The following is an 18,499-nucleotide window of genomic DNA, read 5'->3' as shown; positions in this document are numbered from 1 at the left end:
GAATATTAATTGACTATGCACAGCCACTTTCCCAGGCATTTTATTGGATATTGAGGCCTTGTGGAGTGAGACTTTAAATTAAAATTCCTCCGTCCAACACTACCTCATTGAATCAATACTCAGGAATGAATGTAGGATTAACAATCTTTAATTTATAATTCACTATTCTACTCTATCATTTGGAGGGAATCTATAAATGCTTGTATCTTACCAAATCCATCGTCTTATTTCCAAAATGTTAATGCTTTTATACAGGTGGAAAGCAAGTCAGAAGACACTTCACTGGAAGATTCTTCAAATGTAAGTAATTTGTGAATTGTTATCTCTTGATTCTCAACCATATTATGGTGTAGATTGGGGTGGAAGGATTTTAACTCATAATATGTTTGGTCCAATCAGTAGAAGGGAGGACACTGAGTGCTCTTTGAATATTATCTTCACCTTAACACATCTTTAATAAGCAAAACCTGTAAACCTTGACTGAACTGAGTGACTGATCCTTCTTTGTTCTCTGGGATGAGAGATCCAAAGTCCACCTCCCAGTGAAGAGGTTCTTCCTCTGCTCAATCCCAATTGATGTATTCAATACTTTGAGTCTGCGGCCAAAGCTTTAGACACCTGAGAGAGTGGAAACATCCCCTCTCACACTCCTGGCACACATTACCATAATTATGATCATTGAGAGGCAATCACCTCACCTGTAAATGTCTAAGCCTACTCTGTCTCTCATCATGTGGCACATTGTACATTCCAGGACCTAGCCTGGTGAATCTTTGCTGCTCTCTTTATATCAAGCATATCCTTCCTTAGATAAGGGGACCAAAATTATACACGACACACACAAAGATTCCACGTCTACTCTTGTGCTCAAGTCCGTTTGTAACAATGGCAACAGATCATTTGCCTTCCTAATAGCTTGCTCCACTTGTACCAAACCACAACTCTGAAATGACCAGAATCTCTACAATGAATTAGAACTCCATTAAAAATCAACATAACACAAACCGCAAAACTGTAGTACAATTTGAACCAGTGCAAAAATACAATAACAGATGAACTGAATTGGGGGCAAAGTTAGGCAGCACTTCCAGGAAATGGGTGAAAAAGATATGATTGGTTCAGAAGTCTGATGGACATTCATGATTTTCTAAATTACTCATTATTGTCATGTACTAAATATATAAATATTATTTCCAAACAGGACAAATCCCAATCAACAGAGACATCGCTCGAGGATCCACATGATGTGAGTATAAGTAGGAAGATTTTCGGATTATTATTGTTTAATATCTTGGGGTGAACTATGTTAAAATAGAGGGTGAGACAATCATTTATTGTAGCTCAATGCAGTTCAAAAAGAAATCAGCTGTCTGATTCCAGTGGGGAAGTTGGGGCTGAGGAGGATTGTTGAGTTGGCTCCACTGACCCCACTCCTCATGTTATCCAGGCTTCATTAACTATAGTTAAGCAGAACTAATGCAAATATTTTAGTGAGGTCTTTTCCTCTCCAATACAGATTCTTAAATACTTATTTGCCCATAGGATTATTTATAATTCACTCATCAAAGGTTTGTTCAGTGGTTAACTCAGTCTATAAAATGTAATAGACAATAGACAATAGACAATAGATGCAGGAGTAGGCCATTTGGCCCTTCGAGCCAGCACCGCCATTCAATATGATCATGGCTGATCATCCCCAATCTCTCCATATTCCCAGACTCTGCTATTTTTAAGAGCCCCATCTAGCTCTCTCTTGAATGCATCTGGAGAACATGCCTCCACCGCCCTCTGAAGCAGAGAATTCCACAGACTCACCACTCTGTAAGAAAAAGTGTTTCCTCGTCTCCGTTCTAAATGGCTTACTCCTTATTCTTAAACTGTGGCCCCTTGTTCTGGTCCCCCCCCAACATCGGGAACATGTTTCCTGCCTCTAGCGTGTCCAAGCCCTTAACAACATTATGCAGAATGCTGTTCAGCATAATGCTGAATGCGTAGTGCTGAATAAATAAATATTAATATTTTCACACAGGTAAAAGACAAGTCAAAAGAGACATCAATCGAGGAGTCTTCCAATGTGAGTATAATCAGGAAATCCATATCTATAGTTAAGATAAAGACGCTTGGTCAAGCTTCTCTTTGTTAAATGTCTACCCATAATCATATAATCATACTTTATACTTTATTAGCCAAGTTTGTTTTGCAAGAATAAGGGGCAAGACGGAGACGAAGAAACACTTTTTTTCACACAGAGTTGTGAGTCTGTGGAATTCTCAGCGTCAGAGGGCGGTGGAGGCAGGTTCTCTGGAAACTTTCAAGAGAGAGCTAGATAGGGCTCTTAAAGATAGCGGAGTCAGGGAATATGGGGAGAAGGCAGGAACGGGGTACTGATTGGTGATGATCAGCCATGATCATATTGAATGGCGGTGCTGGCTCGAATGGCCTACTCCTGCACCAATTGTCTATTGTCTATTGCAACATTCGAGGAATTTGATTTGACATACAGTCATATCAATAGAAGCAACAGAACACACAAAATACATTTTAACATAAACATCCACCACACTGACTCCTCTAATCATTAGACAGATGGGGAGAAAATATCATTGCACAAATGCTTTTGGATGTTCAGAGGCTGTAGATTACCAACTTTACCGTAAATGTAAGTTTGGTCTTCGCTTAATTTTGAACAAGAATTAGAAAAGGCAATCTCCTTGAGGACAATCCTGGTGTGTGGACATATAACCACCAGCTTCATTAGGGGAGCATCCCAGAGATTGTCAAGATTTAACAGCGTATAATTACTTGTTCTGGGAGAGTGCGAAGGAGGAGGTCAACACAGCCGTGACCAACTGATGAACTCATCTCTGTTACGTTAATAATTTATCTCAATGCCCCAGCATATCAATGGGGTCAAGGAAAGAGAGTTCATGTTGTGGCCATATTCCCACCAATCTTTCCACCACTACGCACAAGAAGCACAAGAACCACAAGACACTTTTGTATGCAGATGCTGAGTAGTGTGTTCAGCTCTGGCTGAATAATTTCTAATCTTGTGATGTGGACTCAATATAGAAGAAGCTTATCAATATTATACTGCACCTCAGCTTGTGAAGTGTTTACTGTGCAGTTACAGCACTTACAATTCTGAGACTTATAGTAGTTCCAGTTATCCATATATAAACTAAAATACAATTATTTAAAATTTGTATCTGGAACTTATTTAATATTTGAATTTATTTTTTCTTGTCAAACAGATGAAAAGCAAGTCAACAGAATTATCTCTGGAGGAGTCCTCAAACGAGGAATTGAGTCTCAAGAGGGAGACACTAAGCATGAATGAAACTCCTGAGAACATGAACTCAGTGTGAACACAAGAAGACCTCATTCAGAATAAACAAGACATTGTCACCTGTACTGTACTTGCTCATATAAAATGACAGGGGACTGGAGCTCCTGACTGTACATATCATTGTAACTGGGAAATTCTACTGTTTGTAAATATTATGTTTTTTTGCTGTAAATTATTGTGTAATACATTGTGGATTTAAATAAAATTATTAACAATATTCATGGTTTTGCTCCCAGAATTTGTTTAGCATGTCACTAATCTACAGAGGTTTATTCAGCCATTGTGCTTAGTCAGCCGATCCTCACTGATGATGCAGCTCCCATGTCCAGTGGGACCTCCTGATGTGGGGCCTTCTCTGTCTGGCAAAGTCCTCTTGTGTTGGACCATTAGCTGCTCTATATTGTCAGGCACTGCAACCTAGATAGTTGAAGAAGGGTCTTGTTCCGAAACGTCACCCAATTCTTCTCTCCTGAGATGTTGTCTTTCGCGCTGAGTTACTCCAGCATTTTGTGTCTATCTTCGATTTAAACCAGCATCTGCAGTTCTTTCCTACAAATACGTAGCTTATATAATTTGCAGCAAAATTGAAGTCTTTGGGTTGTTTGTTATTCATATCTGACGTTAGCCTTTTATTTTTTTTTTAAAAGTATCCAACAATTTAATTTTCAAATAATGACATTTGGGAGTGAATGAGTTGGGTTGGGTGTAATTAGGGATTAATGATTATTGAAATGTGCCCCAATGCTGCAGCTTGAATATGTTTTCTCTTGTTCAGTGGGTGCACAATGAGTAAATACTTCAACAGTGTAAAATAATGCAGTGGGTAGAGCTGCTGCTTCACGTTTCTTGTGATCCTAGTTCAATCTTGACCTTTGCTGCTGTCTGTGTGGAGTTTGCGTGTTCTCCCTGTGACAGCTTGCGGTTCCCCTGTGTGCTCCAGTTTCCTCACACAGATGTGCAGGTCGTTGGGTTAATTGGCCGCTGTAAATTGCCTCCAGTGTGTACTTGCGAGGTAGAATCCTTTTAAACATTTTGATATTAATTAAAAATATTAGCAAAAAGTAAACATAACAAACTAAATAAACCAGTGCTTACCATTTAGATGAGTGGTGAGCTGGGCGATGGTTTGAGAGGTGATTCATGCTGACATCTCTCCACCAACCCACTCTGAAATCCCACATTTCATCCTGTGGGCCCCATTAAATTCCTGTTGCCGGGATTGTGGACTCTGAACAATTTGCAGGGACAGTTCAAGCTCAGGTCTTCACCTCGTACATCTATGGAATAAACCAAAGGATAGCTTCCTTAGCAACCTCTCACACAGTCAGCAATACATTTAGAGCACTCAAAAGTCAGGTCATTTCAACTTGCATGGTCACAGTGTTGCTCAGGTCCTACTTTACGATCCATCTGACATAAATTCATAGGCAAATGCAGGAAAATGTTCTGAAAAATAAGAAAAACAAATAATATCTGAAAATGTGTCTAAGTGATATAATCAGGTCCTCATCTGTGGATTGGCAGTCCACTGAAAGTAGCAATTGTGGTGGGGGAGGCAGGTGAGGCAGAGTTCAAGACAATTGGACTCATTTCCACTGGGACATGAAGCAAAAGCAGAGAAATTAGGTTGAACATGTATCCATATACATTTTGGTGTAATCGTGCTTGATCAATGTTCAATGTTCAATGGTTCTATATTGTCACATGTACATGCTTAAAGTGAATTTCTTTTTTTTTCTGCATACAGTCCAGTAAGCTACTGCCATACCTAAACATAATTCACGATTAATACAAAGAGCTTAAATATAATCCTCTGAGTCCACATGTAATAGTCACCTGGTTTTGATGCCATCTTCTCAACTACAATAGAGCTCTTACCAGCCCTTGCTTTCACAACCACCGTCGCCGGCTTCCTCCATCCTCCTCTCTGGTTCTCCGGTCCTCGGGGGATGAGCGGGAGCCAGTTCGGCTGTTTCTCTCTAAAGGCTGCACAGCCCTCCACTCCTCGCATCCAGCCATGCCTTCTCCCAACTGATGGAGTTATGGAGAGAACCTGCATGTACAAGGTCTTTCATCCACTGAGGCACCCACACTTACCCCAACCCTACACGAACACATATTATCCTACCCACATTCTACCTATGCTACACATACAAGGGGTAATTTACAAAGGCGATTCGCACATTCTTGAAATGTATAAGGAAACTAGGGATCTGATGGAAGCTTACATGGACACAGGCAGAACATGCAAACGCCACACAGAAAGCAGCCAGGGTCAGGATTGAATACAGTCACTGGAAATTTGAGACAGTAGCTCTACCCTCTGTGCCAATATGGCATCTATGGGTCATGCCTCTGCAAACACAGTGAAATTATTTCTCTTTGCTGGCAGTGCCAGAATTAAAAGTCAGAATTAAAAATCCCCCCTCTAAATCTTCTAAATTCTAGCGAGTACAAGCCGAGTCTATCCAGTCTTTCCTCGTATGAAAGTCCAGACATCCCAGGAATCAGCCTGGTGAACTTTCTCTGTACTCCCTCTATGGCAAGAATGTCCTTCCTCAGATTAGGAGACCAAAACTGTACGTAATACTCCAGGTGTGGTCTCACCAAGACCCTGTACAACTGCAGTAGAACCTCCCTGCTCCTATACTCAAATCCTTTTGCTATGAATACTAACATACCATTCGCTTTCTTCACTGCCTGCTGCACCTGTATGCCTACTTTCAATGACGTGTACCATGACACCCAGGTCTCCCCTTTTACTAATCGACCACCATTCAGATAATAGTCTACCTTCCTGTTTTTGCCACCAAAGTGGATAACCTCACATTTATCCACATCATACTGTCACAATCTGCCCTCTCCTCATTCTCATCCACTTCACCTCCCAGTACTTTTCCACCAGTCCCTCCTTCTCCTCACCTGCCTGCCTGCCACTCCCCTCTCATCAGCCCAACTCTCCTCACCTGTTGCACTCAGTTGCCTCTGATCACCTATTAACCCGGTATATAGACTCTCCTCACCGATCACACAGTGCCAGATTGTTCTCAGCATTCATGCAAGACTCTCCAGCGATTTCCCGACTGCCTACACGGATTAGAACCTGCCTGCCCCTCACCATTCCGTCCTGTCATCTTCCCGGATAACACCTCAGCCTTCTGTCCCCGACCACGGCCTTCGTCCCGTACCTCCTGGTTTCTGTCTGCCTCTCTCCTGGGCTGTTTGATGTATCCCTGCAACGACTCCTCGATTTCCTGCCTGGCTTCGACTCTCCTTTCGTCTGTCCCTCGCTGGTTTGTTTGCATCGTGTGTTGGATCTCCTGGTTACCGGACCTTCCGCTACCCTGACTACGTCTCCTGCCTGCCTCTCTTCGGAACCCTCGCTCAATCCTGAGCCTCTGTGTGAGTACGGTGTACCCATTCCTGTGTTAGTACTCTGTGTTACAGTATCGTAATAAAGTTCATGACCAATTATACCTGCCTGATTCTGTGCTGCTATTGGGTCCAAGCTATACCCGTTACACATACTGCATCTGCCATACATTTGCCCACTCACCAAGCCTATCCAAGTCATCTTGCAGCCTCCTAGCATCCTCCTCACAGCTAACACTGCCCCCCAGCTTCATGTCATCCGCAAACATGGAGATGTTGCATTCAATTCCCTTGTCCAAATTATTAATATATATTGTAAATAGCTGGGGTCCCAGCACTGAGCCTTGCGGTACCCTACTAGTCACTGCCTGCCATTCTGAAAAGGACCCGTTTACTCCTACACTTTGCTTCCTGTCTGTCAGCCAGTTATCTATCCACATCAATACTGAACCACCAATACCATGTGCTTTAAGTTTGTATACTAATCTCTTATGTGCTACTTTGTCAAAAGCCTTCTGAAAGTCCAGATATAACACAATCCACTGGTTCTCCCTTATCCACTCTACTAGTTACATCCTCGAAAAATTCTATAAGATTCGTCAGACATGATTTACCTTTCATAAATCCATGCTGACTTTGTCCAATGATTTCACCACTTTCCAAATGTGCTGCTACCCCATCTTTAATAACTGACTCTAGCAGTTCCCCACTACCGATGTTAGACTAACTGGTCTGTAATTCCCCGTTTTCTCTCTCCCTCCCTTTTTAAAAAGTGGGGTTACATTAGCTACCATCCAATCCTCAGGAGCTACTCCAGAATCTAAAGAGTTTTGAAAAATTATCACTAATGCATCCACTATTTCTGGGATGCAGCCTATCTGGCCCTGAGGATTTATCGGCCTTTAATCCATTCAATTTACCTAACACCACTTCCCAGCTAACCTGAATTTCACTCAGTTCCTCCATCTCATTTGACCCCCAGTCCCCTGCTATTTCCGGCAGATTATTTAAGTCTTCCTTAGTGAAGACAGAACCAAAGTAGTTATATAATTGGTATGCCATGTCCTTGTTCCCCATGATCAATTCGCCTGTTTCTGACTGCAATGGACCTACATTTCTTTTAACTAATCTTTTTCTCTTCACATATCTATAAACACTTTTGCAGTCAGTTTTTATGTTCCCTGCCAGGTTTCTTTCATAATCTATTTTCCCTTTCATAATTAAGCCCTTTGTCCTCCTCTGCTGGACTCTGAATTTCTCCCAGTCCTCTGGTAGGCTGCTTTTTCTGGCTAATTTGTATGCTTCATCTTTTGTTTTGATACTATCCCTGATTTCTCTTGTTATCCACAGATGCACTACCTTCCCTGATTTATAATTTTGCCAAACTGAGATGAACAATTGTTGTAGTTCATCCATGCAGCCTTTAAATGCCTTCCATTGCATATCCACCATCAACCCTTTAAGAATCAATTGCCAGTCTATCTTGGCCAGTTCACATCTTATACCCTCAAAGTTACCCTTCTTTAAGTTCAGAACCCTTGTTTCTGAATTAATTACGTCACTCTCCATCCTAATGAAGAACTCAACCATATTATGGTCATTCTTGCCCAAGGGGCCAAGCACAACAAGACTGCTAACTAACCTTTCCTCATTACTCAATACCCAGTCTAGAATAGCCTGCTCTGTCGTTGGATCCTCTACATGTTGGTTTATTCATTCATTCACCAGCAGCAGAAGACCCTACACTGCACTCCATCTGACCCTATCCACTGCATAACACAACTCACCGAGCATTCACATCGGCTGTACTCAGCTTCAATGCAACTTTCAGCATATACTCCTTCAGTGTATAATGGGCCAGTTGGCCAACAAATCTAGGCAACATTGCCTCCCCTAGTTCTCTGTTTTGGAATGAACACCATTGACGTAGACTGAGGTGGGTACTCCTCTTCATTTTCCGAAGTCAGTGACCAGCTCCTTTGGTTTTCTGACATTGCTCATGTTTCCTGCAGCAGTATTCTGGAAAGTCCCTAGAGTCCTGGGGCATTGGCAGTGCACTGCAAATAAATTATCCCAAAATGTATATATTTGCAATGCGGTTTTGTACAAATCAGAGTTGATTGTTTCTTCTCCTCTGTGAACTCACCAATTCATATTCGGAGCCATAAAACCTGATTTCATACTATTCCCACCAAATGTCAACATGATGACGATATGAGGAGGAAGCTCTGCCCATAACCACAGCCCACCTTTCATCTGGTTCTGGTGCCTCAATCAACAAGTTGAGCAAACATGAGCCAGTGTCAGTTGAGGAGTCTACTTCCTCAGTAGAGCCAGGACTTTCGATATTTTTCAAATGATGCTTAATTTCTACAAATGTTTTGTAGAAAGCATTGTATCTGGATGCATCACCACGTGGTTCGTCGACAGTGTCAAGGCTGGTTATGCTGTTGCAATAAGAATTTCATTGTTTTGTAGTGGGTACTTATGACGATTAAGCCCTCTTGGCTCTTGACTGTCTATCCGTTAATATTGACTAAATTAGAGTTATTATAAAATGGGGGATCTTTGCATTTGCAGGGCCTGCTTGGTCTTGTTCTGTGTAAAGCTACAAGCTGCGAGCCGGCGCTAGAAAGTCTAGGTCCTTGATTGAAATATCAGATAAGATGAGGTCCAGATATCCTCCCCATTGTTAAAATGTATGAGGACTTTGCAAAGAAGCTCAGAGGTGTTGCAGTTGCATTATCAAAATTGGCCCGTTGCGGAAGGGTTGTAAATACTGTTAATAATGTTGCAAGGTGTTTGTGTTACTGTTTGATGATTGGCTGAAGTTTGAAGCCTTGTTTGAATTGTTTATACTCCCTGGGAGAATGTTGCATTACTTGATTAACTAACTATTTTTCAGAAGCTTCTGTAGAAACATTGTAATGGGGTGCCTTGTAATTGTGTTGGGGAAATGTCAATACCATTTTAATGTAATCGATATCTGTGATTGGTTTGTAGGGGCTGCCACCACATTGCAGTTCTGCTCCGCAGGGTCCGATGACCTATAAAAAGTGACCCCCACTAGGATTGTTGTTGATCTTCTACAGGGGCTCTTGGGACTGCATAACATTTTGGAGGTATCTGCTTGCACGAGGCAGAAGGGCTTGGACAAGCAGAGACAAGGATCGAACCCGCGGTGGTTAGGTATTGTATAGGGATTTTTATTGTTTCATAAAATAAAGTTTAGTGGTCCAGTGCTTGACTCAGTGTTTTACTGAACTAAACTAAGGGAGGCTAGCTCCAGGACCATAATTACATATCCACGCAAATTATGCAATACATGAGTACCGAATGAGTAGCCTATGAGAGGTTCATTCAAGAATTTGAAAACGATTGGGAAAAAGTTGTCCTTGAATCTGATGGTATGTGTTTTCAAGCTTTTGCATTTACTGCTGTATATAAGATGGGGGAAGAGGGAATGACCTGGACATGAGTTGGTTATTGATTAAGTTGACTGTTTTCCCCAGCCAGTAAGAAATTTAGATAGAGTCAATGGGGCAATGGGCGATGAAGTCGAGTATTCTTAGCATATTGGGCCACTCTCTGAGCTTTCTTGTGGTCCTGCGCAGAGCTGTCGACAAACCACGCTTTGATCCATCCTGATACAAAGCATTCCACAGTGCATAAGTAGACATTACTATGTGTTATTTGAAATGTGTTGAATATTGAAATGTCCTAATTCTGAAGAAGTATCTGAGGAAGGATGTGCTGGCATTGGAGAGGGTCCAGAGGAGGTTTATGAGAATGATCCCAGGAATGATTGGGTTAATGTTTGATGCGTGTTTGACAGAACTGTGCCTGTACTCATTGGAGTTTAGAAGCATGATGGGGGACCTCATTGAAACTTACTGAGCAGTGAAAGGCCTGGATAGAGTGAATGTGGAGAGGATGTTTCAACGAGAGACAGTCTAGGATCAGAGGCTATAAATTTAGAAAGCATTGCTTCAGAACAGGAGGAATTTCTCTTCGCAGAGTAAGGTGTATCTGTGGAATTCATTGCCACAGATAGCTGCAGAGGCCAAGTCAATTTATAATTTTAAGGAGTTTGGCAGATTCTAGTAAAGGTGTCAGTTGTTATGTGGAGGAGGCAGGAGAATGGGGTTGAGAGGGAAAGATAAATCAGCCTGTCCATAGCTTCAATGTGGTTGGCCCAGAACAAATTGTTATCTCTTTCTAGAAATTGGAACCCCTTGATCATCTCCACTTCAGCACCTTTGATGTAGGTGGGTACTCTACCACGTTTTCTGAAGTCGGTGATCAGCTCCTTTGGTTTGCTGACATTGCTCATGTTTCCTGCAGCAGTATTCTGGAAATTCCAGGTCATTCCTAGGGTATTGGCAGTACTGCAATTAAATAATCCCAACATTTATATATTTGCAAAGCAGTTTTGTACAAATCAGAGTTGATTCTTTCTTCTCCTCTGTGAATTTACTACTTCATATTCTGAGGCATCAAACCTGATTTCATACTTTTCTCCAAATCTAAACATGATGACGATACTTGGAGGAAGCTCTGTCCGTAATCACAGCCCACCTTTCAACTGGTTCCGGTGATCATGATTAACATGTTGAGCAAACATGAGTCAGTGTTTGAATGTGGTTGAGGAGCAGGATATAAAGTCCGAAGGCAGCGAGGTGAAGGCAGATTGAGAGAGAGAAGCAGCAACTTTACTCTGAGAACCCAGCCGGCTGATCCCACACGAGACAGAATGAAATCCTTCCTCCTCGCCATCGCTGCCGTGCAGATCCTCCACTGCTCAGGTAGGTACTGGGGAGAGGGAGGGCAACAGAAAGCAAAGAGTTATTGGTAATGAGCTTCAGTCAACGATAATTCAACAATGTGTATAAATAATTCACTGTTTGCTGGACTGTTTTATATAATTTCCCTTCTCTCTCTGCAGGAGTGCCAAGCACCAAGGATGCTCTGAGATCCTCAGTTGCGAAGCTAAATGAAATCACCGAGATCACCAACCTGTGTGCGATCACCAGGAGAGGTGCAACAAATGTAAGTGTGACTATAAATTATTCCCAGAGAATATTAACGGCAAATAGAATCAATGGGGAACGAATGGGCAAGTGCGGGGGAGAATCAATTAAAAGGTTGCTGGGAAACAAAGAAAAGGAGGATTGGACTGCTGGGTGCCAGTATGGGTTGAATAGACTCGCCCTGTCTAATTAGTTGAGATAATGTGTCTGTTCAGATAAGATTTAATCAAAGGATTTGTTAATGCAATTGTATTATATAATAAGCTATATTATATTACCCAATTTTCAATGAATATCAGATCAAGAATTTAAATACCAAATCTGTATTTGATTCTGAGACTAGACTAATGATTTGGAAGGAAGAGTGAAATTTTAAGTTTGGGCTACTTACTGTATATTTCTTGCTCAGATCTTTGTAAAAACAGCTGGTATAATAATAATCTATAAACTATTTTATTTTCATCAGACCTATCGCACGGGTAACCTATCATACAACGTGGATTTAATATTCTCAGTGAAAGAAACGGTTTGCTCTAAGAATTCTGGACAGGAATTTGATGATCCCAGTTGCACCTTCCTCCCTAAGAACATTGCTGTGAGAGTCAAGAATTATTTTGTAAACTAATAGAATCTTTGTGTGTAATGAGCACCATCATTGAAAGACCTATAATTGTAGATTATTTCATAGAATTGACCATACATACTGAGTTAAATTAAACAATAGCCTGTAAATTGAGTGACATTTGAATCACATTGATTCGGAGTTGAGTTTGGATTTGACAATAATTTCCCTGCATTATGCTTTATTTTCACAGGAGAAAGGGTTTTGTAAAAGCCGCGTGGAATATTTTGCTGATAAAGTGGCTGACGTTGATGTGGAGTGTGAAGGTCTGAAGACCATTGACAGTGAGAGTGACTCAACAGAGTCCAATGAAACCAGTATTGAGGTAACTGCACAGTTATACAATTCAGGGCAGTGGGATTTATAACACAAGATAATTTACAAAACATTTCTTTGGTGTCCTGTTATCAAGATCTAAATGTAAACTTCTTCACACAGGCTCAAAGCAAATCAAATGAGACATCACTAGAGGAAACCTCAAGTGTGAGTATTAACTAATATTTTGACAGATGATTTCTCTTGTTGAACTCAATTGTTAGCAATGAAGCGTTAGCTTTTCCATTCAGAATAGTGAGTGAGAAAGCGTGTTGTCACAGTCTGATGTGGGAGGGCATTCTGATATTTAATTTCAGTGTATAATGGGTCTGGTCTCCACAGAAGATGGACTTGGCATCAAGAAGACAAAGTTCCAGCAGCAGTGTCTCCCAGGCTGACACCAATAGTAGTCACTGAGTACGAATCCTTCCTGGAAAGAAACCAGAGCTTAATTTTATCAGATGGCAATTGATAACTGTGTTACCTGTCATAGGAATATCGATTGAATTCAATATTCTAGTCTACCATTTGGAGGGAATCTAATGCTTGTTACTTACCAAATCCATCCTCTATTTATTTCCTAAATGTTAATGCTTTCATACAGGTGGAAAGCAAGTCAAAAGAAGCTTCTCTGGAAGATTTGTCAAATGTAAGTTTAATTTGTGAATTGTTTTCTCTTGATTCTCAACTATATTATGGTGTAGAATGTAGACTGATCTGTCAGAATGGGATTTTATCTCATAATATGTTCATTCCAAACAGTGGAAGGGAGGATACTGAGTGGTCTTTGAATATTATCTTCACCTCTACACATCTTTACTAAACTAAAACTGTAACCCTTGATTCCGTGAACAGCTAAAATCCCATCAACTGAACTCAGTGATTGAGCCTCCTCAGCTCTTTGGGGTCAATACTTCCAAAGTCCACCTCCCAGGGAAGAGATTCTTCCTCAGCTCAATTCCAATTGATCTATCCATTATTTTGAGACCATGGCCCAAGCTTTAGTCTCCCGAGAGAGTGGAATCACCCCCCATCTCACTCCTGCCACATATTCTCATCATTATATTCATTATGAGGCAACCACCTCAGTCTTCACACTTGTAACGTTCTAAGCCTATTCAGTCTCTCATTATGGAGTAGATACACCATCCCAGGAAGTAGGCTAGTGAACCTTTGCAGCACAACCTGTATCAAGCACAACCTACCTTATCTAAGGAAACAATGATGTAGAAGATACTCACAAAGGCACCATGTTATTGTAATACTCTTGTTATCAAGTCCTCTTATAACACAGGCAATATATCATTTGCTTCCGAAAAGCCGACTGAACTAATACTGAACCACAACCCTGAAATGTCCAGAAAATTTACAATGACTCCATTAGAATTCAATATTTCATATCTGTGCACATTGGATATGTTTCATTTATGAAAAAATGAAAGTTTCTCAATGAAATACCTTGTTTAGATGCAGACAATAATGATACAACATTGAATAAAACACAAGAATGGAGTATAATTTGAAGCAAAAAACTTAGAATGTAATAACAGATGAACTGAATTGGGGAGAGTTAAGATCAAGAGTATGTTGCAGCACTTCCACGAAGTGAGTGAGAAAGAGGTGATTGTTTCAGAAGTCTGATAGCAATTCATAAATTTTCAAAATTACTAATTAGCATACTAAATATATAAATATTATTTCCAAACAGGACAAATCCAAATCAACAGAGACATCACTCGAGGATCCAGACAATGTGAGTATAAGTAGAAAGGTTTTCAGATGATCTTTCTCATATTGACTACGTAAACCATTTAATATCTTGATCTATGTTTGGATAAATGGAGGAAGAGCCATTTATTGTTGCTCAATGCAGTTTAAAAGAGATTCTGCTGTCAGATACCTGTGGGGGAGTTGAGCTGTAGGGTATACTTGAGTTGGCGCCATTGACCCCACTCTTCATGTTATCCAGGCTTCGCTGACCATTATTGGTGAATAGAGCAAATGTAAATATTTTAGTGAGCACTTTTCCTCTCCAACACAAATTCTCAAATCCTGATTTGCCCTGATATGTGGCAGCTTTTATAATTCATTCATTAAATGTCTTGTTCAGAGGTTACTTCACAGTCTTTCTCATTTAATAAATATTAATATTCCCACACAGGTAAAAGACAAATCAAAAGAGACATCAATCGAGGAGACTTCCAATGTAAGTTTATTCAGGGAATTCAAATCTATTGTAAAAATAATGAATCCTAGTTGGGCTCAACTTTAGAAACTTAGAAACATAAAAATTAGGTGCAGGAGTAGGCCATTCGGCCCTTTGAGCCTGCACCGCCATTCAATATGATCATGGCTGATCATCCAACTTAGTATCCCGTACCTGCCTTCTCTCCATACCCTCTGATCCCCTTAGCCACAAGGGCCACACCTAACTCCCTCTTAAATATAGCCAATGAACTGGCCTCAACTACCCTCTGTGGCAGAGAGTTCCAGAGATTCACCACTCTCTGTGTGAAAAAAGTTTTTCTCATCTCGGTTTTAAAGGATTTCCCCCTTATCCTTAAGCTGTGACCCCTTGTCCTGGACTTCCCCAACATCGGGAACAATCTTCCGGCATCTAGCCTGTCCAACCCCTTAAGAATTTTGTAAGTTTCTATAAGATCCCCTCTCAATCTGCTAAATTCTAGAGAGTATAAACCAAGTCTATCCAATCTTTCTTCATAAGACAGTCCTGACATCCCAGGAATCAGTCTGGTGAACCTTCTCTGCACTCCCTCTATGGCAATAATGTCCTTCCTCAGATTTGGAGACCAAAACTGTACGAAATACTCCAGGTGTGGTCTCACCAAGACCCTGTACAACTGCAGTAGAACCTCGCTGCTCCTATACTCAAATCCTTTTGCTATGAAAGCTAACATACCATTCGCCTTCTTCACTGCCTGCTGCACCTGCATACCTACTTTCAATGGCTGGTGTACCATGACACCCAGGTCTCGCTGCATCTCCCCTTTTCCTAATCGGCCACCATTTAGATAAAATTCTGCTTTCCTGTTTTTGCCACCAAAATGGATAACCTCACATTTATCCACATTATACTGCATCTGCCAAACATTTGCCCACTCACCCAGCCTATCCAAGTCACCTTGCAGTCTCCTAGCATCCTCCTCACAGCTAACACCCCCCCCCCCCCCCTGCCCCCCCCCCCCCCCCCCCCCCCCCCCCCCCCCCCCCCAGCTTTGTGTCGTCTGCAAACTTTGAGATATTGCCTTCAATTCCCTCATCCAGATCATTAATATATATTGTAAATAGCTGGGGTCCCAGCACTGAGCCTTGCGGTACCCCACTAGTCACTGCCCACCATTGTGAAATGACTACCCAGAAAGAGATGGGGGAGAGAATATTGTTGCATATTTGCTATTAGATATTCAGCGGGGGAGGCAGCATGTCTGGAGAGAAGGAATGGGTGATGTTGTCTCGACCCAAAACGTCACGCATTCCTTCTCTTCAGAGATGTTGTCTGTCCCGCTGAGTTACTCCAGCATTTTGTGTCTACCTTCAATTTAAACCAGCATCTGCAGTTCTTTCCTACACATGCTTTTGGATATTCTCTATTCAGAGACTGAGGATTGCCTACTTTGCCCTGAGTGTGAGCTTGGTGTTTATTTAATTTGGAACTAATTAGATAATGCACTTTCCTTGAGGATAACCCTGGGGTGTGGATTGATATAACCACTGGCTTCATTAGGGGAGCATCCCAGATGTTGTCAAGATTTAACAGATTATAATTATGTTCAGGAAGAGGGCATGCAGAACGCAGAGGGAGATCAGCACACCTGTGACCAACTGAGGAAGAATTCACCTCTGTTATGTTAATAATTGATCTCAGTGCCCCAGCATATCGAGATTTTACCACACTTCAGATTGAGAAATGTTTACTGTGCAATTTCCAGTGACATACAATTCTGAGATTTAAAGTTGTCCATTTACAAACTGAATTTATTTAAACTTTGTGTGGGGACCTGATTCTAAAATTGTAATTATTTATCTTGTCAAACAGATGAAAAGCAAGTCAACAGAATTATCTCTGGAGGAGGCTTCAAATGAGGGAATGAGGTCTCAAGAGGGAACACCAACCATGAATGAAACTCCTGAGAACATGAACTCAGTGTGAACACAAGAAGACCTCATTCCAAATAAACAAAACACTGTCACCTGTACTGTACTTGCTCATATACAAGGACAGGGGCCTGGAGCTCCTGATTGTACATATCACTGTAACTGGGAGATTCTACTGTTTGTAAATATTCTGTTCTTTGCTGTATATTATTCTGTAATATATTGTGGATCTAAATAAAATTATTAAGAAATATTCACAGTTTTGCTTCCAGAAGTTGTTTTGCATGTCACTGATCTACAGAGGTTCATCCAGTCATTGTTTATTTAATTTGGAACTAATTAGATAATGCACTTTCCTTGCTGGCATCATGCTGCATCATGCCAGTCCCTCACTGATGATGCAGCTCCCTTGTCCAGTGGGACCTCCTGATGTGTTGAACCTCTAAATTTACATCAGGCACAGCACTGTGGGTGAATCAGCCACTCTTAATGTAGATAAGTGGTACAATTGTTTGATACATTTTAAAGATTAATTTAAAATATTAACATATGGTATAAAACTTAGACGTGGATGGGTTGGTTAGCCCATTTACATCCCTGTCGCCGGGACTGTGGACTTTGAACAATTTGCAGGAGTAGTTCAAACTCAAGCTTTCATCCCATCCGTCTACAGAAGAAACCAACGGATAGCTTTCTTACACATTCAAATTATTGGTGAACATTCATTGCTGTGGCAAGCCTTTCTTCAGAAACTTTTACTTAACCCAACTGGTAGCTTCTCTTGAGGATGCAATTAATGATTGGCAAAGAATATCAACAAGATGATTGGGATCAGTGGTAGCATCTTCTCACCCATAGTCAGCAATATATTCACAGCACTCACAACGCATGATGGCAGTGTTGTTCAGAAGGACCCAAGACTGGGGAAGTCTGCACTAAGCTTCAGCATGACCCTCAGCACTCCGTAAGGGAATATTGCCGAATGTCTGCCATGGGTCGGCAATGTTCATTATGGACATCTTGTTGGAAGACCAATAAGGTTTGGGCAGACCTGTTTGACTGAATTGATGGTCTTCCAGCAACACTTGATGTCCATCTGTTAGTGTGGCCCAGTGGACAGCCAGGAACTCTAAAGCGTTTATACATAGCTGCTCCTGATGAACCACGAAGAAGACCAATGCATCTTTCTCCACAATCTGGGGGATCTGAGTTCAGCTTTCAGAGGTGCCCGGGTGCATCAAGGCTGAATGGTGGTTGCGGGAGGCGAGGGTGCAGCGCGTTTGTGGGTCAAGTGGTCGGTGAAGTGAGCCGCTGGGGAAATCGTGTGGGTCGTGAGCCGCTGGAGGCCCCATACTGGTTGGATTTATAGGGATCTGACACGGCCTGCAACAGCACAGAGGATACCAGAAGCATCATGGGTCAGGCTGACCCTATGACCCAGTGCCATCGTCAGGGCAACAGGCCTTTGACATCAAGATAAGACACAATATTTTTAAGAACTTGAAAATTGAAGAGTACACTTTGGCACCAGAAACTTGGACTCTAGCATTATTTGTACGCTGTAATTATTACAATTTTACTTGGGTATGATTGTGCTTATGTATAATATGATTTTATTGACTGATGATAAACAAATAATTTAATTATATCTAGGTACATGTCACAATAAATTACCATTGAACCATTAATTTTGGT

The 18,499-nt window shown here is 41.3% G+C and overlaps 2 protein-coding genes across 4 annotated transcripts in view; both read left to right on the top strand.

Annotated features, from left to right (window-relative positions):
• Positions 1 to 3,536, top strand: part of LOC129698989 (secreted phosphoprotein 24-like) — a 52,786-nt gene extending 49,250 nt beyond the window's left edge. The window contains exons 7-8 of one of the 2 annotated variants that reach the window (XM_055638538.1): positions 2,030 to 2,074; positions 3,255 to 3,536. In XM_055638538.1, coding sequence (XP_055494513.1) covers positions 2,030 to 2,074; positions 3,255 to 3,368 — 159 coding nt within the window. In that variant the 3' untranslated portion in view covers positions 3,369 to 3,536. The remainder of the gene's footprint in view (positions 1 to 2,029; positions 2,075 to 3,254) is intronic. The other variant, XM_055638536.1, reaches the window with a different exon arrangement.
• A 7,807-nt stretch (positions 3,537 to 11,343) lies between these two features.
• The window catches only part of LOC129698985 (secreted phosphoprotein 24-like), a 165,434-nt gene continuing 158,278 nt past the window's right edge, over positions 11,344 to 18,499 (top strand). The window contains exons 1-9 of one of the 2 annotated variants that reach the window (XM_055638531.1): positions 11,344 to 11,526; positions 11,667 to 11,770; positions 12,218 to 12,346; positions 12,567 to 12,698; positions 12,812 to 12,856; positions 13,293 to 13,337; positions 14,397 to 14,441; positions 14,850 to 14,894; positions 16,746 to 17,024. In XM_055638531.1, coding sequence (XP_055494506.1) covers positions 11,475 to 11,526; positions 11,667 to 11,770; positions 12,218 to 12,346; positions 12,567 to 12,698; positions 12,812 to 12,856; positions 13,293 to 13,337; positions 14,397 to 14,441; positions 14,850 to 14,894; positions 16,746 to 16,859 — 711 coding nt within the window. In that variant the 5' untranslated portion in view covers positions 11,344 to 11,474 and the 3' untranslated portion in view covers positions 16,860 to 17,024. Of the gene's footprint in view, positions 11,527 to 11,666; positions 11,771 to 12,217; positions 12,347 to 12,566; positions 12,699 to 12,811; positions 12,857 to 13,292; positions 13,338 to 14,396; positions 14,442 to 14,849; positions 14,895 to 16,745; positions 17,025 to 18,499 lie in introns of those variants that run through there. The other variant, XM_055638532.1, reaches the window with a different exon arrangement.

The sequence above is a fragment of the Leucoraja erinacea genome, chromosome 7, assembly GCF_028641065.1.
Source record: "Leucoraja erinacea ecotype New England chromosome 7, Leri_hhj_1, whole genome shotgun sequence".
NCBI lineage: Eukaryota > Metazoa > Chordata > Chondrichthyes > Rajiformes > Rajidae > Leucoraja > Leucoraja erinaceus.
This window is presented reverse-complemented; position numbering and strand designations above follow the sequence as displayed.